Source organism: Schistocerca serialis, chromosome 6, assembly GCF_023864345.2.
Source record: "Schistocerca serialis cubense isolate TAMUIC-IGC-003099 chromosome 6, iqSchSeri2.2, whole genome shotgun sequence".
In the NCBI taxonomy this organism is placed as follows: Eukaryota; Metazoa; Arthropoda; class Insecta; order Orthoptera; family Acrididae; genus Schistocerca; species Schistocerca serialis.
The window spans coordinates 452,257,834-452,284,200 of record NC_064643.1 but is presented as its reverse complement, the minus strand read 5'-3'; the positions used below and the strand labels follow the sequence as shown (position 1 = coordinate 452,284,200).

At 38.5% G+C, this 26,367-nt stretch overlaps 1 protein-coding gene across 1 annotated transcript in view; it reads left to right on the top strand.

Annotated features, from left to right (window-relative positions):
* LOC126484256 (uncharacterized) overlaps window positions 1-26,367 on the top strand; it is an 87,062-nt gene that overhangs the window by 55,955 nt on the left and 4,740 nt on the right. Inside the window, exons 8-11 of the mRNA XM_050107677.1 lie at window positions 327-510; window positions 12,246-12,371; window positions 14,311-15,003; window positions 19,534-19,674. Of these exons, the coding sequence (XP_049963634.1) occupies window positions 327-510; window positions 12,246-12,371; window positions 14,311-15,003; window positions 19,534-19,674 (1,144 nt within the window). The remainder of the gene's footprint in view (window positions 1-326; window positions 511-12,245; window positions 12,372-14,310; window positions 15,004-19,533; window positions 19,675-26,367) is intronic.

The window sequence follows — 26,367 nt, the reverse complement described above, 5'->3', positions numbered from 1 at the left end:
ATCTCTGTGTAATACTTTGTGCCTGTAGTTATATATTTCCCTGCATTCATAGCTGTAGGGTAATGTACATTTAATAATAACTTTAAAAAATTCCACAGCTTCATTTTGATACTGATATAAGTGTAATTTGTCCACAAATTTAGATAAAAGTGTCTTTTGTTATTTATTCATCAACAGTAATGTTTATAGTGCCCACACCTTATTCAAGAAAATTGCCTTTTTTTATTTCATCTCTCATCAGTCTTTTGTTTTTATCACAGTGTTTGTCTGTACAACTATGTCCAAAACAAAATTAAATTATATAAGCAGTATTTGTCAATTTTCAGACATTAATACTTGATGGCAAAAGTGGTGCTCTTATCATAGATGAACCACTAATTGACACTGCTGGCTCTCAAACTGGAGGCCTCACTATTAGCATGGATGGAATGGGAAATGACATGTTTTTGTATTGGAGTGCTGACTGTCTGGGACATGAAAAAGCCCAGGATGTGTATGCGTTCATGCCAAGTAAGTAAAAGGGCTTATGAATAGTGAAAATTGTTACTTCGTGTCTATGCTGGCTTCATCGTTGAAAATGAATGTTGCTCTTAATAGGTTGCAAGTGCTTTTGGCTTGCATTCCATTGAAACGAATTTCTGATTTTAAAATTTATATCCTTAATACAGTCATTGAGTCTAATGTTTCATTGGCACCAGTGGTCACCACTTTCAAATGCTAATGTTAAAGGTAATGAGTTTTTTTAGTCATCACTTTCTGGTAACAAATTGATATTATAGATAGAGATTGTTCCAGAATGACTTGTTCACTCTGTAGCTGATTGCTCACTGAGAACAAGCTTCCAGAGAGATTACAATTGTCTGCATATTCATGACTCAAACTTTAGTCTTCTATGGGCAGTACTCTTAATACCCCTCACAATTTGACCTTAAGCCTCACTGTAAAATCTCCTTGAAATTATCACCAATGTTTTAACTACTGATGGAAGCAAAAAGGGAAAAAAACAGTAACAGGGGGGAAAGGAATAAAAATATACAGTGTATGGGCATTTTCGTTATTTGAAACCTCTCTCGTCTCATATAAACCAAACACCAGCACAAAACAGTTGACAACATCTGTCTGTATCAACAGAATCAGCTTAAAAAAGGAAGCAAACATCTTCATTAATTTACTTATTTTTAACAGTGTCAGGTCTGAACCCAGAAAAATATGATTGTGGGGGAAGAATATTCATCATCTTAGAAACTGAAAAAATATTCAGGTGATAATAGTTCATTTGATGATTGCAAAAGACAGTAATTTGATTAAAATAGCTTTTATTTGACACAAATGGAAATTTTGAGATGAAATAAAATCACACACATATTCTCTGTTGTTTGTACACAGTTGAATGGGGAGAGAGTTGTGTAGCCTATAGTCAAAATGTAAATTCTACTGTAATCATTCATACTGAAATGTGATTGCGCTTTGGAGATTTGAACATCAGTTTATGGCCTAGTGTAACTATCCAAAATTTTGAGATACTTAAAGAATGTTGCAAGAGGTACTAGGATAAAAAACTAACATAAGATAGAGGAGAATTTGTAGAGGAGGACACTCAGTATTGACCATGTTTTTCATTGTCCAGATGTATTATGAGGCAAATTTATTAATGCGTGAGTCACTGGTATCAAATTTGTACTACGAGTCTTAACAGTGATAATGACCGTATACAGTAGGTGCATGTGCATGTGCATGTGCGTGTACTAGTTTGTGTGTTATACAAATATATCTATGAGAAGGCATCCAATTTAAGAGCTGGTTCAGAGTTTATGATGAATTTAAGAAATGGAAAATGTATAGACAAAACAAATCATCAGTTGGAATATGATAGAGAAATGTCCTTGGTGGAAAATAAATAATGGAAGGAGTGAAGGTAACAACACACCATACATATGAGGTATTGGGTCATTGGTAGCCACATAAACAAGACTTAGAACATTATTAAACCTTAGGAAAATATTCCTGTAGAACTATCTGACAGTGCACATGCGCACAGTCGTGTGTGCACACACACACACACACACACACACACACACAGAGGTAGCAAGTTCACAGGGTAGGAATGTGGTACTGGTGAACTCACTCTAGTCCAGGCAGGGGAAGTTGGGTGTGGTGTGCAGTGGTATTGACATTTTCCATCCATGTGATTCACAGAATCTTGTATTGGGGTGAGCAACCTGCTGTCTTGGGTTTTGAAGCAGTGATAGAAGATGAGCATGTTTGCTCTGCCTGTGTCTATAGGATCAAGTGAAATTTAAAATTGCAACATTCTAAGCAAACAGCACTATGTTACTAAATACTGTGTGGGACTTGGGAAACTGACTATGGAGGTGTTGGCCATACTCTAGCAAGCGTGCAGAAGTGAAAACCTATCAAAAGCTGCTCTTTTGAGATTGCAGAAGTGCCAAGAAGAGAGAGAGAGTGTGCAAAGTGAACCCTCAGCATGAGGCCCATCCACAATTAAAAACAAGGACAGTGTGCAACATCTGCATGATGTGTTACTCAGATCAACCGTTAAATTTCAAAGGATTACAGAATTGATAAAATGACTGTGCAAAGTGATAACTGAATAAGGTCAGGTATTGCCATCAGTTGAAAGCTGGATCATGACGATGCATTAAGTCATACATGTTTCGTGATCAGTGACCACCTGTCATTGCAAAACTTCCCCAGCCTTCCTATGGGTGATCCTGGCAGACTTTTTCGTGTTCTCCCAAATGAAAACATCCCGAAAGGGCAACACTACAAGGCCATAGCAGAAACTTAATGCACTGCTTGGAGGACATTCTGGAAAGAGACACCCAGGACACTTTCCCAAGTGTGTAAACTCATTGACAGAATTATGTAGATCCCAAAAGGTTATATTTTGAAGAATTTAAATTATTTGTAGTGATATCTTCAATATATTGTATGTTCCAGGTTTGTACTCCTCACAAATCCTACAACTGCTTTCACAGGTGACCATGTCTCTAACAAGACAGGATATGCCTGTTACAGCACTGGAATACGGTGTTCTGAGTGGGTTCATAGGACATGTCTTGCACCTAGGTCTTCCTTAGGTGTCAGACCCATGTGGGAAGGGCTGAGAGTACATGTAGCATAAGGATGGACTAGTATATGCAATACATTAGGTGTGAGGTGATACATAACACTGGGAGGGATGGGAGGATTAAGTGCAGGATGTTCCTCATTTACAGACATAGTGTAGTAGTTCCAGTCTGAGATCATATTGAGCGATGACGGGGAAGAGAGCTCCTTTGCAGCTTGTTCATGGGAGCAATTGAAGGGTTAGAGGCATACATAGAAATGGGACACATATGTGAAGGTCTTACTAAGACCTTCAGCATGCTCTTCAAGGTATTATTTGTCATTACAGATGTGCCATTCGTGGGTGCCCAGACTACATGAGAAAAATTTTTTAGTGTGGGGAGATGACAGCTACCAAAACTGAGATGCTGTTGATGGTTAGTGGACTGGACATGGACAGAGGTTTTGTGGAGCTGTTAGAGAGTTAGTGACATCTACATCTACACTCTGTAAACCACTGTGAAGTGCATGGTGAGAGGTACACCCTACGGTATCAGTTAGTATGGTTTCTTCCTGTTCCATTCACATACGGAGCTTGGAAAAAATGATTATTTAAATGCTTCCAACTATTTGCAATTAATTTAATCTTGTCCTCACGATTGTTAAGGAAGCAATATGTTTGGGGTTGTAGTATATTCCCAGAGTCAGTACCTAAAGCCGCCTCTTGAAACTTTTAAGTAGCTTTTCTCTGGATAGTTTGTGTCTGTCTTCAAGAGTCTGACAATTAAGTTTCCTCAGCATCTCTGTGACACTCTCCAGTGGATTAAAGAAACATGACCCTTTGTGCTACTCTTCTCTGTATACATTAAGTATCTCCTGTTATTCCTACATGGTATGAGTCCCACACACTTGAGCAATAATCTGGGATGGTTCGTACAAGTTATTTATAATCTCCATTGTAGACTAATTGCATTTCCCTAGTATTCCCCCATTAAACTGAAGTCTACCACCTGCTTTACCCATGACAAGAGTCTGTGTGACCATTCCATTTCAAACCCCTGCAAAGTATTACACGCAGGTATTTCTATGGCTTAACTGATTGAAACTGACTCATTGAGATTAAAAGTCATAAGATATTATTAATAATTTTTTTTTTCCTTTTTTTTTCCCTTTTGTGTGTGTGTGTGTGTGTGTGTGTGTGTGTGTGTGTGTGTGTGAAACACACAAGAGTTACATTTCTGAACATTAAAAGCAAGTCACCAATCTTTGCACCACCTTTAAATCTTATGCATCTTCTTTCACGAGCACTCATTATAGATAACTGTGCTATCTGCAAAAAGTCTGATGTTACTGTTAATATTGTAGCAAGGCCATTGATATACAACGTGAATAGCAAGGGTCTCAATACACTTCCCCAGAACACTCCTAAAGTTACTTCTGCATTTGACAATGACTCTCAATCCAAGATAAATTGTTCTGTCCTCTCTGCCAAAAGATCCTCAATACAGTCATAAATTTCACTTGATACCCCATATGATCATACTTTTGATAATAAGCATAGGTGTGATACTTAGTCATATGCTTTTTGAAAATCAAATAATACTGCATCTACCTGCCTGCCTTGATCCAAAGCTTTCAGTGTGTTGTGTGAGAAAAATGCAAAGTAGGTTTCACATGATCTATGTTTTTGGAATCCATGCTGATTGGCATGGAGAAGGTTATTTTGTTTGAGATACCTCCTTATGTTTAAAGTCAAACAAATCGATGTCAAGGATATTGGACGGTGGTTTTGTGGATCACTTCTACCACCCTTCTTGTAAACTGGTGTCACATGTGCTTTCTTCCAAGTACTGGGCACAGTTTTTTGTTCAAGGACTCTACAATAGGTTGTTGTTAAAAGAGGGCCTCACTCAGCCACAAATTCAATATATAATCTGATAGGGATTCTATCAGGCCCTGGAGATTTGTTCAGTTTTCATGATTTCAGTTGTTTCTCAACACCACTGACACTGAGATGCTTTACTCCACTTTTCAGTGGTACAGGGATTTGGATTTTACTTTGTAAAGGAACATTTGGAAACGTAGCTAAGCATTCCTATTTTTGCTTTGCCTCCCTCACTTTCAGTTCCTGCTTTGTATCCACTATTGATGTAATCTATTTCTCCATAATAGTCATAGTGCATTTCTTGACTGAAAACTGAACAACATTCCAGACATCTTCATTCCTCCAAGAACATGTTCTTCACTGTCAGTATCTGTAGCTCAGTTGAAAAATTGTTCAGCACATCGTAAATTATAATGAATGTTGTACAAGCAACAATGACACAAAATATTGTGAGATGCTTTTCTAATGCCTGAGTCATTTGCTGTGTGTGTATTGTTATAATTAATTGTTGTTGTTGTTGATGATGATGATGATGATGATGATGATGTTTTGGTCATCAATCTGAACTATTGCTGTCTGTGTTTACAGTGTTGGTACCTGCTTATTGTAGTCAACCCTTGGGCCCCCTCTATAATTTTCATCCCCTCCTCCCCCACTCCACCACCACCACCACTTCCCTTCATCACCAAAAAAAAGGAAGATTCTGTGATGCTGCAGGATGTGTCCTATCAAGCAATCACTTCTTTGTGTCAAGATGTGCATAAATTTCTTTTATCGCTACTTGATTCATTACTTCTTCATTAGTTATTGAATCTACCCACCTGATCTTCATTGTTCTTTTCTAGTTCTGCATTTTGAAAACTACTATTGCCCTCATGACTGAACTGATTATCATTCATGTATCACTTCTGTATGAGACTACATTCCAGACAGGTACTTAAGAAAATGCTCCCTAACACTTAAATTCATATTCAGTATTAAGAACTTCCTCTTTTTCAGAAATCCTTCTTTTGCTATTAGCAATCTGCAGTTTATGTCATCTTTACTTAGGCCATTGTCAGTTATTTTACAGCTCAAATTGCAAAACTTATCTGCTGTTTTCAGTGTCTGATTCCCTAATCTAACCCCTTGGCTTCGCCTGTTTTAATCCAAAAGCATTCCATTACCATTGTTTTACTTTTCTTAATGGTAATCCTATAACTTCATTTCAAGACACTATCCATTCCATTCAGTTGACCTTCAAAGTCCATTGACATACAGGGCTATTACAAATGATTGAAGCGATTTCATAAATTCACTGTAGCTCCATTCATTGACATATGGTCACGACACACTACAGATACGTAGAAAAACTCATAAAGTTTTGTTCGGCTGAAGCCGCACTTCAAGTTTCTGCCGCCAGAGTGCTCGAGAGTGCAGTGAGACAAAATGGCGACAGGAGCCGAGAAAGCGTATGTTGTGCTTGAAATGCACTCACATCAGTCAGTCATAACAGTGCAACGACACTTCAGGACGAAGTTCAACAAAGATCCACCAACTGCTAACTCCATTCGGCGATGTCATGCGCAGTTTAAAGCTTCTGGATGCCTCTGTAAGGGGAAATCAACGGGTCGGCCTGCAGTGAGCGAAGAAACGGTTGAACGCGTGCGGGCAAGCTTCATGCGTAGCCCGCAGAAGTCGACGAATAAAGCAAGCAGGGAGCTAAACGTACCACAGCCGACGGTTTGGAAAATCTTACGGAAAAGGCTAAAGCAGAAGCCTTACCGTTTACAATTGCTACAAGCCCTGACACCCAATGACAAAGTCAAACGCTTTGAATTTTCGGCGCGGTTGCAACAGCTAATGGAAGAGGATGCATTCAGTGCGAAACTTGTTTTCAGTGATGAAGCAACATTTTTTCTTAATGGTGAAGTGAACAGACACAATGTGCGAATCTGGACGGTAGAGAATCCTCACGCATTCGTGCAGCAAATTCGCAATTCACCGATAGTTAACGTGTTTTGTACAATCTCACGGTTTAAAGTTTACGGCCCCTTTTTCTTCTGCGAAAAAAACGTTACAGGACACGTGTATCTGGACATGCTGGAAAATTGGCTCATTCCACAACTGGAGACCGACAGTGCCGACTTCATCTTTCAACAGGGTGGTGCTCCACCGCACTTCCATCATTATGTTTGCCATTTCTTAAACAGGAGATTCGAAAACCGATGGATCGGTCGTGGTGGAGATCATGATCAGCAATTCCATGTCATGGCCTCCACGCTCTCCCGACTTAACCCCATGCGATTTCTTTCTGTGGGGTTATGTGAAAGATTCAGTGTTTAAACCTCCTCTACCAAGAAACGTGCCTGAACTGCGAGCTCGCATCAACGATGCTTTCAAACTCATTGATGGGGACGTGCTGCGCTGAGTGTGGGAGGAACTTGATTACCGGCTTGATGTCTGCCGAATCACTAAAGTGGCACATATCGAACATTTGTGAATGCCTAAAAATACTTTTTGAGTTTTTGTATGTGTGCAAAGGATTGTGAAAATATCTCAAATATTAACATGTGGGATAGGCCATAGACACACCCCTGTTTCTCACAATCCTCAACTACTGTTTCTCTTTCATGTCCTTTTTTTTTTATTTTTTTATTTATTTTGTACAAGTTATAGATAACCTTCCATTTCCTGTGTTTTATCCCAGCTGCCTTCATTATTTCAAAGAGTATATTTAATTCTACATTTTCAAAAGCTTTCTCTAGATCTACAAATGCTGTAAACATGAATTGGACTTTCTTCAACCTGTCTTCTAAGATAAGTCATAGCGTCAGCATTGCCATACATGTTCCTACTTTTCTCTCTAATCCAAACATCCCTGAGGTCAGCTTGTATCACTCTTTCCATTCTTCTATAAATAATGTTTTGTGAAATTGTAATTGTCACACTCTTCTCAGAGTTATGTTATTTTGTCAGTCACACATGTGTTGCACATGAAATAGAGTAGTTTTGTCAGTGTATGTTCTCCCAAGGATCTCAGTTTCAATGGTTGCGTCAGTACCCGAGCCGTCTGGTGCTCCCCTCCACCTCAAGCTTTTCTGAACTACGCAAATGAGAGTTATCCTTACAACATCACTCTCTACTCCCGAAATCATCCTGGCCTCAACCTATGGAAACCTACTGTCCCCACATGCTCCAATCAATAGTTTCCACTGCCTCTGTCATATCATTTCCTCCATATTCTTGTCACCACATCCTCTGCGTGTGTCACCCTCTACCAATGCACCAGCTCGTCTTTCTCCTTTTCTGCTCCCGTTCCCTCCCCCCCCCCCCCCCCCCCCCCCCCTGCCCATCTCCTCCCCACCTTACCTTCCCCTTCTCTGCCCCTTCCAGATTGCTGCTTCCATTCTACATAATAGTTACATTCTAGCCTGGACTGCTGGAGGTGGCTGTCATGTGTGCATGAGGTGTGGTTGCTTATGTGGACGAATGTGTGTGTATTTCTGTTTCTGAAGAACTCTTTGGTTGAAATCTAATGTGTAAGTCTCTTTTCATTGTGCCTGTGTACAATTCATCACTTCATCTTTACAATGAGTAGCAATGTGTCTTTATGCTGTTGATATTCCAACCTGAGGTTTCCATTGATTTCATTTGGTGCATTTTTATATTTTCTCCTTTCATCAACTAAATTCAGTATCCCACGTGTTAGCAAAGTTAAATTCAATATCTCATGTGTTATCCAAGGTTTCCCATTTGGCCTTGTCTTTTTGCCTTCTTGTTCTTCTGCAGCCTTAAAATCTGCATCTCTCAAAAGTACCTATTTGTCTTCTGTTGTGTTCCTTTCCCCTGCTTCAGTTAATCATTGCCTAATGGTCCCATTGAGACTTTCAAATGACATACAGAGTATTAAATGTAACTTTTCCCCCAAAATTATTGGTTCATAGCCCACTTACAGGACTTCAGAAGTTGCCAAAGATACAGAATACTTTTTGTTGTCGAGTCAGAGGACCCAATGAGACCTACTCCAGGGCCCATCCTGTCTCTCCATGGGCTTGTGTGGAGTTTTGCATATCAGTCATAAAAATTCCTGTTTCAACCCAACAAGCATAAAATAGCATGTTATTATTCAGTTAAAAGTGTAAGTATTGGACCTACATGTCAGATATAATGATCTTGAATGAGACCATTGAAATTTTTTGTCACTGACTCAATAATTTCATCATCTCCTTTAAAATTCAGATACATGACTTTCTTTATATATACTGTCACATAAAATTACCAAAGCTTTTTTTTTTAAATCTTGGATGGTGTTATAAAACATGAATCATTATGCGAGTATACCTGTTCCTGTAAAATTATGATCAAGATATACATATGTATGGGATATACTGCTGTATACAAAAGCATAGCTTTGAGAAATGAAATAGTGAAGGCAGCAGAGGATCAACTGGGTACAAAGAGAATATTTCCGACTTAAAGAAGAATGGAATAATTCCAATTCTAAAGGAAGCAGGTGCTGACAGGTGTGAATATATGATCCAATCGAAATGCTTCAAATGTTAAGAAATGTAGAATAATTCCAATTCCAAAGAAAGCAAGAGCTGATAGGTGTGAATATTATACAGCTGATCAGTTTAATAAGTCATAGTTGCAAAATACTGATGTGAATTCCTTGCAGAAGAATCGAAAAACTGGTAGAATTCCACCTTCAGGAAAATCAGCTAGGGTGCCAGAAAAATATAGGAACACATGATGCAATACTGTCCCTAAAACTTATCTTAGAAGGTAGTTTATAGAAAGTCAAACTTGGAAGAGCAGTTGAATGGAATGCGTATGGTCTTGAAAAGAGGTTATACGATGAGCATTGAAAAACGTAAAACAAGGTGAATGCAATGTAGTCGAATTAAATCAGGAGATGCTGAAAGAAGTAGATTGGTGAATGAGACATTAAAAGTAGATGGGTTTTGCTGTTTGGGCAGCTAAATAACTGATGAAGGCCAACTTAGACAGGGTAGAAAATCCAGATTGCCTATAGCAAGGAGAGCAAAAAATGAATTTTTTAACATCAAATATAAATTTAAGTGTTAAGAAGTCCTTTCTGAAGGTATTTGCATGGAGTGTATCCTTGAACAGGTGTGAAGTGGGGATGATAAGCAGTTCAGACAAGAAGCAAATACAGAGTGTGGCGGAACAGACTAAGCAGCAAAGCAATAAAAAGTAAATCTGGATGTATAGAGAAAAAATGTTTTTATTTTCTAAATTAGTATAATATACCATTTTACATTCATTTAGTTTTGAAAATAATATCCTCAAGATGGTGGCTGTTAGCATCAGTACATTGTTGTAGACAGTCCCTGAAGTTTCAACAACTCTTGCACATATATCACGGGGTATGGCATTCACTTCATCAATAATCGGCTCTTTTAACTCTGGCAGGTCTGAGGGCAGCTTTTGAAAACCTGTTCCTTCAGATGTCCCCAAAGAAAGTAGTCACATATGCTCAAATCTGGTGACCATGTAGGCCACCCGACATCACCCCTCAAAGAGACAAGGCATCCCGGAAACATTTCTCTCAAAATATCAAGTGAAATTCGAGCTGTGTGAGCAGTAGCTCCATCCTGTTGGAACCACACAGGTTCCCCAGTCCATGTTCTTCAACAATCTCGTCCATTCAGGGTTGCAGAAAATTTTGCAACACTGAAACCTAACGTGTGGAATTCAGTCATGGCCATTCCTTTCTCAAAAAAGCAAGGGCCTACCACGCCAAATTGAGATATGGCACACCACACTGTCACTTTAGGAGAACGTTGCGGTCTTTCATGAATAATTCAGGGGTTATTTTCAGCCCAGCAATGAAAGTTCTTCTTATTGACGCACCCACTAAGATGAAGATCTGCCTCGTCACTACTGAAGAAAGCTGCATTCGGAGGGATCTGAGCAAGCACTTGCTCACACAGATTTTGATGGTTGACACAGTCTGCTGGGCGTAATTCTTGAGCAATCATTATTTTGAAAGGATGGAACTTCAAATCATGTTGCAGAATCCTTCTCAAACTGTGGTCTGAAATCCCCAATGCAACAGCTCGTCTTTGAGCAGAACGTTGCAGCAATTGTTGAACTGCTGTTTCTCACCTGCTACACGTTTTCTGGCGGTCTGACAGATCTGCGTTGGCAATGTGTATCTATTCTTAGTGTGCTACCAGTTTCCTCCAACTGCCAAACCCAGGACCGAGTTGTGTTTGCATTAGGAACAGCATTGTTGCACGGAATGTTGGACTGTCACCGAAAAGCTCGTTGTGTAGCGATCACAGATCTGTTGTTTTCATAATAAGTGCGAACGGCAAGACCGTGGTGTACACTGGTCCAGACCGTGTTGGCTACTGAAATGGGGTCAATAACTGAACAAAGGCAGACCACATGCAACTACCTACCCCCACCACAGCCCCAGCGGTAATCGATAGAAACTTCTTAGTCGGTTCTGCCGCATCCTGTAGAAGCTTTTCAAGTGTGGTGCTATAGAAGAATGCTGAAGATTAGACCAGTAGATCATGTAACCAATGGATTGGTACAGAAATGAACAGGGGAAAAAAGAAATTATGATACAATTTGACTAAAAGAAAAGACTAGTTCATAGGACACATCCTGTGGTATCAGAAATATTCCATTTATTTAGTAATGAAGGAGAGTGTGGGAGGTAAAACTTGTAGAGGGGCCACAGGGTTTGACTGCATTAAGCCGATTCATATAGATGTAGGTTGCAATATCTACACAGAGATGGAGGCTTAGAATGGGCAAATGTGTAGAGTTGCATCAAACCAGTCTTCAGAGTGAAAGAACACAACACCATTCTAATTGAATCAACAGGTGTCTGTCATACAAGATTATAATTTGTGATGGTTTGGATAAACTGTTTTGTATGAATATAGTGCAGGCCATGACTTACTTGTTGATGAGTGAATGCTGGGAAATAAGGGCAGAGAAGAGGACGGGGGATTGGGGGGGGGGGGGGGGGGGGGTATTACGTAGCCTCATTTACAGATGAGAAAATGTTCATGTTGTGTACATATCCTCCAATTATTCTAAGAAATACAGCAACCAACCACTTACATAACTTTCTTAAAATAATGTAATCCAGAGCCATGGACCTCAACAACCAGTAAAATGGATGAACTATTTTATACATTGCCTGCAAAACAAAGGAAATAATTCTGTGTTTGTTTTATAAGAGTCATTTTACATAATGCAGGGCAGCCAATATATCAGTGCTTCAAATTATTTAGATATGTGATCTGTGTGTATTTGATTTCAGATACACCTATACAAGTGCAGAGCAGAGCCAATATCTGTAAGCTGCGATTCAATGCCACATTAATAACAAAGCTGCTAGCATTGAGTCAGCATTTGGAACCACCTGGAGTGGCTGTGTATTCTTCAGGTACTTGGTGAAAGCCACTGCTTTTCCTTTTACACTTCTCAGATGCTGGTTTTAGCTTCTACTTCTTACGAAGCATTTGTGTAGCTTCAGTGATCAGCTGCCGATACACCGAAGACGTCAAAAACCTGTTGAATGTATTTATTATTATTAATTGCAGTTTACTTGGTGAAGTCCAAATAATTATTTTCTCTGCCACAACTGGTTTTAAAGATTTAAACCTGATCCCGCTTTTCATTTGATGCTGAGGTGCTATTGCAACACAGTTGGAGAGCCCCTGCAATGTTCGAGTCTAGGGGAATACCAGTGGGCTGAGGTGGTATTGGGAATTTGGATTGAGGAGGGAGACTTGCTAGTGCAGTCTGTGCAGTTGTGCAAAGCCACTGTGCCAGGGTGGCGTAGTGGTTAGCACAACTATCTAGCGAGCAGGTGACTCTGATTCAAATCCCATCCTTGGTACAAATTTGCATTCATTGTTTCAGTGTGCATATACAGGGTGGTCGGAAATTCCCGTTACAGACTTCTAGGACTTGTAGAGGGGAGTGAGTACATTGTGTTATGAATAGGAACCCATGTCAAGAAATGTCATCCAACGAGACTACAGAGCGTCAAAGTTATAGGTGCGGGTGTATGTAAATGTACGTATACACAGGGTGTTTCCGTGATGCTGTTACAGACTTTCTAGGATGATGGTGAATGATAAATGTATTAATTTGAAGTAAGGATCCCTGTACCAGAAATGAATGAGTCAAAAGTTATAAACGAAAACCATTCTGATACCTCTGACAGTTGAATACATGTACCGGTTCTTGTGTTGCAAAGAGTGTAGGGTTGGTAACTTTCAGTGGTGGTAGTGTGGACAAAAATGAGAAAAAATGTCCAATAAACTTGGGCTCTAAAGTACGTACCTTAACAGCTATGAACACTTGCTCAGTAGAGAGATGTGTTTCACATTAGCGAAGATGAACAAATGGTCATAGCTCATCAGGTGTGCAATTTAGAGCCCATGTTTATTGCACATTTTTTCTCGTTTTTGTCCACACTACCACCACTGAAAGTTACCAACCCTACACTCTTCGCAACACAGGAACCAGTACTAGTATTTCACTTTTAGAGGTACCAGAATGGTTTTCGTTTATAACTTTCGACTTGTTCGTTTCCGGTACGGGGATCCTTACTTCAAATTAATACATTTATTGTTCTCCATCATCCTAGAAAGTTTGTAATATCATGACGGAATCACCCAATGTATACGCACATTTACAGATGCCTGCGCCTATAACTTTGTCGCTCTGTAGTCTCATTGGATGACATTTCCGAACATGGATTCCTATTCATAACACGATGTACTCACTCCCCTACACAAGTCCTAGAAGTCTGTATTAGGAATTTCCGGCCACACTGTATACATCAAAAATGTATGAAGCTCGAGAAGGTCTCTGGAACCATGTAGTTTCATTTGATTACCAGTAACTGTTTTGGTGATTCCCACTGATAAAGAAAGATCTTGGGGAGCAAAATTTAACATATCTGTGAGCACTGAAATTTTTAGCTATCGTGGTAGAATGTGAGTGAAGAGTTTGGTATTTGAAGTGAGCAAATTAAATTTGAAATATGAAAGAACTCTTGACAGTTGATGTAGCAATATATGCCTCGAAGTAGAGGAGTAACAGCATACAATTTTTTAATAATATTGTCAGACATATACTCTACAATATAGGTTCTAAATATTTAAAAAAATAGACTATGAAGAGCGAATGAAGGTATACTGGATTGTTTTGTTTTTGCATGTGATTTGTAATTTGTAAATTCAATCCAAAGTCTTTACCATAGGTCTTCTGTAAGGTTTAGTCACTGGAGGTTGTAAGACTTCATTCTTAGTGTAACTTAAGTTACTACAATAATATTGCAGTGTAACTATAGAATTTTCTTTCACTTTCAGAGGACTACAGGGCTTTTGAATATAACAACACAGTTAATGGGTCTACTGAATTGCAAAATTACATTGATAAACATCCAGACTTTTGGGAAATGTATGGAAGGCAGAAGATTCTGGGAAAAGAAGCTGAATTTGAGGGAGAGGAACTTGCAGAGAGTGAGCCTAATTTCAGATCGAAAGGCAGCTCATCTCACATTCCAGAAAGTGAGCACAAAAATACTCAGGACCATTATTTAAGAGGGCCATACCAAGTCATGAATCGTGGTCGCAACAGGAAGCCCAGTAGCCATATGTTTATTGGAGAAGATGAGGAAACATTGCCAAGTTACAATGGAAATAATGACTATCCAGACGTGAGGAAACATGGTATCAGTTTGCCAAGACAACATAAATCAAATTCAGAATGGAGACATGAGTGGCAGAACTCACCTATCTCAACACAGGATGAGAGAATAGTTGACAAGCATAAAATCAATAATTATCAGAATATGAACCCACCTTCTGATGTTCTTGAAAATTCATTGCCAACCCATGATTCAGATTATGACTTGATGTATGACCCAGCAGCAGAAGACTCATTAACTGTTCACCCAAGACAGAGGGACGAAAGAAGTAGTCAGCAAACTGAACTAAATCAGAAACAAAAAATCCAATCTAGTGCAGATGTTCTTGGAATACAACGGCTCACTTCTGCAGGTGTGTTAATTGATGCTCATGTCTTAATTTTATGAAACTGGTTTATACTAATTTACTTAAAAGTTTAAATGTAGGTAATAAAGAATTATATTAAATTTTTAAATTATTATAGAATTTTTACTGAAATAAAAATGTGGGATTTACTAAATCTGTTGAAACTGTACCTTACCATTCTTAGCACTGTAACAAATCTACTCCAGCTCCCACAAAACTGCTACTCTATGAAAGAATCACTAAAAACAATGACTGTGAAGAATTTCATGAAAAGCTAATTGCATTTCAGTCAAGAAACTACACACATTTTAAGCAGAAAACCTGTTAATGGAGCCATTAGCCACTAATTTATAAATGAATTTATTTTATTATGCTGTTACAGTTCAAAAAGCTTTATCAATTCTGTAACAGATATATCAAGTAATTAGATGTGGCTGTCTACCGAGGGCAGACAGCTATAATAGCAAGCAAAGTTACCCATAAAGCTGCTGTTGACTACAAATACGTCTGTTTGATGTTACTGATTGTCTTGACTTTGAATCAGTGTTATTTGATCATAGCCAGGACTCTGCTGAGTTATGGCTTTCGAAGTCATGTTGAGGATTCCCTTATATGCCATATGCCATTCTTGTTTTAAAGTTTATCATCTTGATAGCCATTACTTTTGCCACTATTTTAGGTATACAGACTGGTTATAATTAAATTTACTATTTATTTACCATAGGGGCACCCAACTTTATAGGAATCATGTTCGGAATGTGTGCTGCAGGATCTGCGTTCTTAGTAGTGTTAGTGTCTTGACTTGCCTTTAGGTGCTGGTTCTGGTACAGTGACATGAGGTTGAAACACAAGCATCAGTGTGCATTACAGTTGCAGACAATCAGCATGGGTTTGTGCAAGGTGAGCAAGGCTTTACTCATAAAGCTGCTTAAAGAAACAACAGCAACGGTGCTGCTGTTCTTTGCGGAGTATTGGCACATGCTGGGGTTGAAGAACGTGATTTGGAAGTTTGAAGTATCTGGCGATTCGGAAATCATTCCCCAGAGAAGCCAACAGCCAGTTTCACCACAGATTGTTGAAGACATTACTGTTACCATGGCTAAGAATGCTGAATGTAGTGTGCTATCTTCAAGCAGTACACAATCTGTGTCACAACAGCTGCACATTCTATGGTCCACCATTTGAAAAGAGCTTCAATCAATTGCATATGGTCATCTCATTGAGGAATGTCTGTAATCTGGAATGTAAACATGGTATGCAATTAACAAAAGTTACCCTCTCATAGAAGTTAAAATTTGTTTCTTTCAGTGTTTTGTTTGTTATGTCTCTCTGCATGTCCTTACAAATGTTTCCACAAAGTTTCATTGTTCTATGATTGTTTATTTTTCACAGGGGCCATCTCAAGTAGCGAAAGTTTAATTATAACCACACTGTAAAGGAGAATATTGTGATGAGTCAGTAGGTCATTGCCATGTATTTCACATCAGTTTTGTAAATAGATATTAATTTTGACACTGGAAATTTTGAGAATTCTCCCACCTATAATGAGCAGATAAATAGATGAGTGAAATGCTCTATTATATTTTTGAATGACATCTACTACAACTTGTTTGTTATGCCTCAATTCCTACTCAATACCCATTCTGTAGTCCTTTAACAGTTTTGCTGTTTCTTTTCCCTAACAGTACCAAATAACATTGACAGTTTGCAAATGTCCAAAGGGCTCGTTATTTTGGCAGTTGATCCAGTTGGCATCATTGGGTTTGCATGGATGTAAGCACCTCTCAAGCCATCAGATAGTAAGTTCACCAATGCACATGATCATGGTGGTAGGATCAGTCACTGAAGTACTGCGTCCTTTTGAGACTAACAGCTGGTGGTACACCCATGGATTATTTTGTTTTAAAATACACCAGGAGAAACTAGAGAGAGACTCCTGAAATAAAAGTTTTTTTTGTGATTTCTAATAGAATTCAGCAATAAGATGTTTTTTCTTAGGGATTAGAAGATGTGACATCTAATGATAGCATATCTTTCTAACCTTAATATTCTTGTGCAGGATCTTATAAAATATTGCCAAACAAATCCTAAGAAAGTACTCAGTTTGTTGATATGGTATGTGCATCAAGGATCCTGTTCAATCAATGTTCAGATGTGACTCTTATTTCCTTCATTTCTGAGTGTTACTGGACATCCTGGCTGGCTTTCATTTTCAAGAGTGTTTCTCTTGCGTCTGAACTCATTAAATCATCAGCAGACTGTTGCTCTGGAACTTGAAGAGTCGTCAAAAGTCAGCTGCATGTGTATCAAATACTGATTTGCATTCTATCCTGCATTAAAATCAAATGTAGAAATAGTACCAGTTAAGTGCCATTAATGGCTTACTCTAAGTGACATACATAGTGAAACCTGCTGGCTGACCAAGCTGAAACTTGTATGATTTCTTAACTATGAGTGCCACTGCTAATCACCTTTCTTGAGAATGAAACAATCAAAAAACACAGGAAATCTCAGTATTTTCAGAGAGACCTTCAAAGCTTACTGAAAAAAGGGCACCTTTTCCCCAACAGCATGTGTTATTGTTGTGGTTGTCAGACTGAAGACTAGTTTGATGCAACTCTTCACTCTAATCTATCCTGTACAAGGTTCTTTCTTTCTGAATAACTACAGCAACATCCACATGAACCTGATTACTGTATTCCTCTGCTGGTCTCCCTCTACAATGCGCCCCACAATTCCCTTCATTACCAAATAAATTTGTATTAAATGTTAAGAAGCTACTCTTTTTCAGAAATTCTTTTATTGCTACAGCCATTCTGCGTTTTATATCCTCTCTACTTTGGCCAGCATCAATTATTTTGCTGCACAATTATCAAAACTCATCTACTACTTTTAGTGTCTCATTTTCTAATCTAATTCCCTAAGTTTTGCATTTATCTTCCTTTCTTTATTTTACTTCATCTTCGCCTCCTCCCCCCCCCTCTCTCTCTCTCTCTCTCTCTCTCTCTCTTTCTCTTTCTGTGGACTGCACGAGGCTCCAAAAGGAGGAGGAAAAAGTTCCCAATTAGCCCTACTGTAACAGTACTATCTTTGAGATTTGTTGTGGCTTAGATTGCACAAGGTTCCAGAAGTAGGAGAAAATGGCACCTAATTATTCCTGCCACAGTGAACCATGTAGTTCAGCCAAGCTGTCTAAATACTATCTTTGATGTTTGGCACAATATTCTTAGTACTCCCAAAGATCTTCAATGAAGTTCAAATCTGGGTACTATGTGGGTCAATGGAGATGTATGATTGCTGCTGGATGTTCCTTGTTTTTGCAGTCACATTGTAATTCCAGGGTGTTTGCAAATTGTGATCTTGGGGAACAGGGTTCATGGTGTTACAACCTTCATTACTACAATGAGCAAACAGTAAAATTCGTATTTCAGCATCTCGGTGTAACCATTCTTACTCAAGATAGTTGTCACATCAACCTTGAACAACTTCTCACATGCCTTCTTGAGAAAAGGCTTACTGAGGCTTACCATTGACATACAGACAAAAACATGATGTGTCTCACCACGTAATACATTCCTAGTGTTGCGTACTCTGCTGTTGATTTCTGTTCAACCACTGTAATTGAGCCACATTCTGGACAGTGGAACTATCTGATGAACGTCCATGTGATGCAAATCCCTCTGCCGCATCCACTGGAAAATGGGATGGGAGGACCGTCATTGATTTCTTACAGTGGAGAGGAATTTCTGTCTACAAGCTGAGACACAGTATTGGTTTGTTGTAAGTGTCTCTTGACTGAGATTCTGACACAAAAGTCTTGTTGACTAGAATTTTTTTTTCAATTTAGGTAAATCACTGTGACAGTATATGGCATTATATCTGTGAAATTTGCTACATACTTCTCTCTGGTGTGCCCGAAACCAAGTACCCCTTTTATCATTCTGGCACATAAGCATTTTGGTAACATTGCTCATGTTGAACAGGATATGCATTCAGCTTTAACACTTTGGTGACACTCTGACCACTAGTCTACATTCTCATGCAGCTGCGAACTATTCTGCTTTTTCTCATCATATACAGATCTCTGACGTTATGCTGTGACCGACGCTGACGTTACGCTGTGGCCGAGCGGTTCTAGGCGCTTCAGTCTGGAACCGCATGACCACTACAGTCACAGGTTCGAATCCTGCCTTGGACATGGATGTGTGTGATGTTCTTTGGTTAGTTAGATTTAAATAGTTCTATGTTCTAGGAGACTGATGACCTCAGATGTTAAGTCCCATAATGCTCAGAGCCATTTGAACCATCTCCGATGTTACCCTTGATAGAACTGGTGACTAAATGTTCAGCTGATGAACTGAAATATAGTATAGCCTTCAAGGCAATGTGCATAAAATTAAGTGACCTATTATTTGTTTTTTTGTTTCTAAGTTTTGTATATAATGCATATGACATTGTTTGTTCTTGAAGTACAAATTGTTTTCTATATTAAATTATATTTCAAATAATTATATTTTTTACAAAAAATTTTCACAGGTGTGTTAGCAACACCAACTGTAATTGCAAGTGACACTGAAAGCATTGATGTTATTTTTGCTACTTACTGGATACAGCCATCTCCCAATGTTAATATTCTGTCAGCAAAACAGATTGAATGTATAGAGAAAAAACTTCAAGGTATGTCAATGAACGTTTGCTAAAGTATAATTACAAAAGCCATACTTTTATCAACATTTGTGTCATTTTAAAATTGTGCACCCGATAAGTGCTCAAACCCAGATCTCTGCTGAAACTTACAACATCTGTATACCTTTCCAGTTTGTATCTGAGATATGAAATCCTAGCTTAACAAACCAATTATTACAACTCAACTTTCCATACATGATACAGTTATAGAAAACAGTTTGTGTAGTTCAGCATTATTTACAGCCATTTTAGCACATGAGTAGATAAACTGGAAAGGGGGTGCTATAATGTAGTCAAGTTTTGTTACTTAACTGCGCTCATGATGACTCGAAGTTTATTGGTAAACTCAGTCATGTTATTTTGATTTAGGGGTTCCACTTCATTGTATATGGAAATTAAAACACTCTACTGAATTATCAATTTGTTATTTCTCTGTGTGGTGACACATGATAGCTATTTTTCAAAAGACACAACTACTACTTCGTTGCATTACAGTAAATATCAAAAAAACTCTCAAAGACAATACAATGATTGAAACAATCAACATTTATTTTGTGTATTTGAAAGACTACAATAAAGTTTGTGTGTTCAACGGCTAAGAAACAACAGAACTGACATAAGTATGCATTTGAGGTGCTGAGAACCATAAGGAACTAAAGCATGATGTACAACAGGCTCTAGATACTGGCTCCCAGGTTGATGTCATATTTCTCGACTTTCAAAAAGCGTTCGACTCAATTCCGCACTGTCACTTGCTACAAAAAGTGCGCTCTTACTGTCTATCCAATGACATATTCGGCTGGATAGAAAGTTTTCTAACAGACAGGGAGCAGTATGTCGTCCTGAATGGGGTAACTTCAACAGAAACAAGAGTAACTTCAGGTGTGCCCCAGGGCAGCGTAATAGGTCCTCTGCTTTTTACGATTTACATAAACGATCTGGTTGATGATATTGACGGCAGCCTTAGACTATTTGCCAATGATGCTGTAGTCTACAGGAAAGTAGTATCAGGCAAAAGTTGTGAACAAATCAATGAGGTTTTGCAGAAAATAAATGCGTGGTGTAATGACTGGCAGTTATCTCTCAATATTAGTAAGTCTAACCTACTGCGTATAACAAGGCGAAAATTCCCATTAATGTATGAGTACGAAATAATGATCAGTCTTTGGAAGCGGTAACCTCAGTCAAGTATCTGGGTGTGACTATTAGAAATGGTCTCAATGGAATGATCAGATTACACAAGTAACGGGTAAGGCGAACTCTAGATTGTGGTTTATTGGTAGAATCCTGAAGCGATGCAGTCCTTCAACAAAGGAAATAGCTTACAATACGTTAGTTCGTCCAGTCTTAGAGTATTGTTCGTCTGTATGGGACCCTTACCAGTTGGGTCTGACTCAAGAGATTGAGAAGGTCCAAAGAAGAGCAGCAAGATTCGTGACTGGTACATTTAGCCATTGTGAGAGCGTTACAAATCTCATAGAAAGTTTGAAGTGGGACACACTTGCAGAAAGACGACGCGCTAAACAGAAGGGGCTGCTCACTAAATTACGAAATGCAATCTTCACCGAGGATGTAGAGCTTATATTATTACCACCAACTTTCAAATCGCGTAATGATCATCATTCAAAGATAAGGGAAATAAGAGCTCGTACTAAAGCGTTCAGACAGTCGTTTTTCCCTCGCGCGATCCGCAAGTGTAGTTGTAGATGTAGATGTAGATGTAGATGTGTGCATGCTCCTCACAACTGTTGATCTTACAGAGAACCAGCTTTATCTCTGGTGTAGACGCACACTGTATATATGAACATTCGCAAAAAGCTGTCTCACCAATTTTTCTGACATTTACTTCCATATGGACTCAGAGCACAAAGTTTCATTGTTGTAAGAGTGCTCACTGGCTACGCAGGTGCCTATTTCTTCATAAAAGCTGGAAGCTCATAAAGAAATTTCCCACCATAACCTCACCTTCCGTGGTTTCAGCATTCTGGTCAGTAAATAGGATGCTGAGAAATTCAGAACCTCTAAGAGTGTTAATGACCTCATTATCCAACCAGAAGTCAATGTGTATGAAAACAGTGTATATTTCAGAAATTTTACAGTGATTACTTTTTCAACAGATTACCAGAAACTGTTGTTTAAAGTGATGTACTATTCACTGGAATCTCAGGAGGCCACCATTTTCCATTAACCATGTCGAGGGATATCACCATTTGTCATTTCACCACAGTTTGTGGATGCCTTGCAAAACCTAGTGCTCAAATATGTAGGTGGAAGGCAAATATCAACCTTGAAACAGAGAGACTTAACAAAAGTATTAGATTCCATGCCGGAAGTGGACAGATAGTTTCATCTGAACCGCTAGTCACATAACACTGATGATGATAACAAGGACCACAAAGTGTTGAAATAGGTGGGGTACAGTCAGTATCTGTTCTTTACATTCTGGTTCTAGTTTCACATTAATTAAAAACTTTACATCTGTCAAAAAGACACTATTTTCATTAGCCTATGTATGAAAATTTTATGAATTAACATTAATATTAATAATCCAAAATATTAACTAAAATTTCATAACATAAGTGGATACATTAGTTTTTCATAGGAAGTATAGGATGTTTAGACATGGTCAAAAAACAAGTCAAAACTACGAGACAGGTTGTTTGCCTACAAATTTGATTTTCACAAAAATCTATTTTTCTCAAAACATCATGTCTGTGCTTTGAACTCTTACGGTTCTCAGTGCCTCATTTACTCTGTTTATAATCTATGTTTATGTGCCAGAAATTTCTTGAAGATTACAATTTTTAATACACTAGTTTTATATGTGAGACCACTGTTATAACAAAATCATACTTTTTAGCAATGACAAATTTAATGCTGCAAAATGTAGGGTATATCAGACAAAAATTCTCAACTTCACAGTTTTGTTTACATTTCTATAATCATATGAATTATTTTCATTGAACTTTTTTATGTAATTGCAATCAGCAAACTGAATAAAAGGTAATGAATAATAATCATTATTTTTAATCCTTCAAATAAAGTTTTGTTTGTTTTGGGTGATTTCAAACTTTTCAGAATACAGTTAATAAGAAATAAGAATAATAAACAAAAATCATTGTACATTCTCACAGTTTTGATGGATTTCTACCTGTTTTTTAATGTATATATTCCAAAGGGTAAAGAACAGAATAATGGACTTCAATTATGAAATATTATGCTTACATGTGTCAAAAAAAATCACAATTAAAAAGATTATTCTCAAATTAAATGTAGTGTTGTGACAGCAGTGGGCTAAATGTATTGAGTAAATTGTCAGTAAACATGGATCATAAACTACTGAACTGGAACTGTATTGAATAGTATCCAAAATGTGGCATTGGTCTGTTCATATAGCCAATTTGGCTCTTTCTTGCTCCCTTACATACTGCAGAATCAAATTATTCTGTTAGAGCATACCTCATGGGTCAACTTGAACCTTCATATTGCCACTAGTTTCTCTCATTTAATCTATGTAGAATTTTCTGTTAGTTGCAACAAAAATATAGTTTTTGTAACAAATTATTTAAAAATCATAGTTTATAATTTTAAAGCTCTTCTCCAGTTGTGTACTGTACAGATTCTACTTGTTATTTTTGGTGTTAGAGTAAAATATTCTGCTTGTTTCCATTTTGTTATTGTATATTGCTAAGTCAACTGACATTTTTGTCTGAATGGGTATCCCGTGACAAATTTCCAAACTGTTAGGAAATTTCCTTCTTCTCTATATGTTATGAGATAGAAATGTCAAAGAGATGGATCTCTAACATATATTCTGTTGTTTCATTGGAACATATTGTGGTGGGGCGCTATCTTAATTAATTAATAGCATCATGAAACATGGTGGTCAACTTATAATATGGTGAATGTCAAAGGATTGTTATACAAGTTGCAACAGACAAGTGAAAAACTGGGAACTTTCCTATAATTTCAAAGATTATAGTCTGGATGAACACAAGAAGCAGAACAGAACATATGATTTCATTTGCTCAGAAACAGAATTTCAAGGTCAGTGAGAAAAGAGAGTGTAGGAGAAAAGGGAAATGGAAGGTTAAGGAATCTAAAATTCATTATGTGATGTAAAAAACTGAAATCAGAGAAGTCAATGCAAAATATGAACTTAAAATATATTTAATAATCTATGTCAAAGTGTCAACAGTCAACTGATGAGAAAAGGAGTAGCATTGAAATAACAGCTTACAGACATTGCAAATGAAAAAGTTTGAGACATGCAAAATTGGATATTTAAGTTTATCAATAGTGTAAAGAAAAGATAGACTGCTACTTACCATAAACATGACATGTTAAGCTGCAGACAGGCACAATTAAAAGACACTTACGTGTTAGCTTTCGTCGACAGCCTTAGTCAGCAAAAGAAGAGAAACATATACATATTCATTCACACAAGCAAGCACACCTGACACATGTATGGCCATAATCTCCAGCATCTCGAACCAGAATCAGATTCTCGTCTGAGCTGCCAGAGTTAATGGTCATCTGTGCGTGAGATGTACTTTCTTATGTGAATGAATGTGGGTGTGTGTTTCTCTTACTTTTTCTGATGAAGGCAGTGGCTGGAAGCTAACGTGTGTCATTTAATTGTGCCTGGCTGCAACTTAAAGTGACATCTTTACGATAAGTAGCAATCTTTCTTTTCCTTACATTGTTGATATTGCAACCTGTAGTTTCCATTATTTGATTTTGGATATTAAAGCTCAGTTTTCATCAAACTTTACTGAGTGTGCAAAGATTGACTCATTCTCAACAGCTCATCGGGTACTATTTATTTATTTATTCATCTTCTTACTAGATAATCTGACTCTTGTTCAAAATTAGAGTTGATGTAATCAATAAAGAGTCTGCCTCTGTCATTGGCCGGTCATCATGTCTAATTGCCATGTGGAGGATAGGGGTTTGATTCCCAGTTGTGACAGAGATTTTTCCTTCTCAACATTGACTGCAAGAGAAGTATACGGACCAAATCCAAAGGCTTTTGTGGCAGAGGATGACATGACAGCAAGTCGGCATTGAGTGGTGTTCAGAGCATGCTTATGGAACTATGTTTAAATAATGAATAAGAGTGGTGTACAATTGTAGGAGGACTTCAGCATACTGGGCAAAAGAGTTCTCATCACTGCAAATACGTCATACGTCATCCATTGGCGGCTAGGCTGTATGGGAGGAATTTTTTTGTGTCGAAAGGATGGCAGTTGTTTCAAATGCAAGTACTATTGGTGGTTAGAGGGTTTGCTGTGAACAGAGGTGTGGGTGAAGCCATCAGAGAGGCAGAAGTTAATGTCCAAGAAGGTGGTGTGTTGGTTAGAGTAGGGCACAGTGAAGCAAGAGGCAGAGAAAGTGACAAAGTTATGAGAGACTGTGAATAGGGTGTCTTGCCCCAGTGTCCATATCATGAATTTATCATTAATGAAACTGGACTAGTCTAAAGGTTGGGAGTTTTGGGATGCTAGGAAGGTTTCCTCTAGGTGGCCCATAAACAGGGTGGCATAGGAAGGTGCCATTAAGATGCCCATGACTGTGCTGCAGATTTGTATGTACACCTTTCCTTAAAAGGAAAAAGTAGTTGTGGGTCAGGATATATATAGGTAAAGTGTATAAGAATGAAGTGGTGGTTTTGAAGTCTGAGTGCCGTTTGGAGAGGTAGTGTTTGATAGCAGCAATGCCATGTGCATGAGGAATGTTGATGTATAAGGCGACAGCGGCAGTGTCAAGTAGGGATGGAAAGATGGTGAAGGAATTGGTTAATATCTTTGATGTAGGAGGCTAAGTTTAGGCTAAGTTTTCAGCACTTAGTTGACGTGTTGGTCAAGAAGAACAGAAATTCTTTCAGTGGGAACACAATAGCCAGCTATAATGAGGCTTCCAGGATTACTGAGTTGCGGATTTTGGGGAGCATGTAGAGGTGTATGTACAAGGTGTTGTTGGAATGAGGAAGGGGGTAGGCTCTGGACAGAGGTTCTGGGAAGGACGTGCAGATTTCAGTAAGGATTAGAGATTATGTTAGTCTTCTGGGATGGGATCACTCAGAGCTTGTAGGTGGAGGAATCAGGCATTTGGTCAAGGCCTTCTGTCAGGTAGAAGTTTCAGTCCTATCCACATACATCACCTTCAGTCCTACACCCGGGTTTAACTATGATTACTTGGCAGAGACCTTCTCTCCTTCTGCTAATCCCTGCAGTGGAAACCTTTTTTAGCTGCCAATACCTCCATCAAAGTCAGTCTAGTCCGAACATTGAACCTTGCCTCTCCTAGTTCATACCACCATCCAACCATGACACTCCCCTGCTCTCACCTAACCACCCCCTTGTCACCTTCCAGGAATTCCTTACATCGAACTTGGCTTCACCATCCTTCACCAGGTCTCTTCCTAAGAACACTAACCTTCCAGCGAAACAAAGGGCAGAAATGTGCTACCTGAAAACAAATCCTGACCTAATCACCCTCCTTGCAGACAAAGGCTCCACCACTGTCATGATTAGTGATTACCTGAAGGGAGGCCTGTGCTGACTGTCTGATTCCTTCACCTACAAGCTCTACCAGAGTGATCCCATCCCAGATGTCCTTCATGCCCATTGAAATCCTTAGGCAATTCTTGAACCTCTCCCCTGACTGAGTCCACCTCCCTCC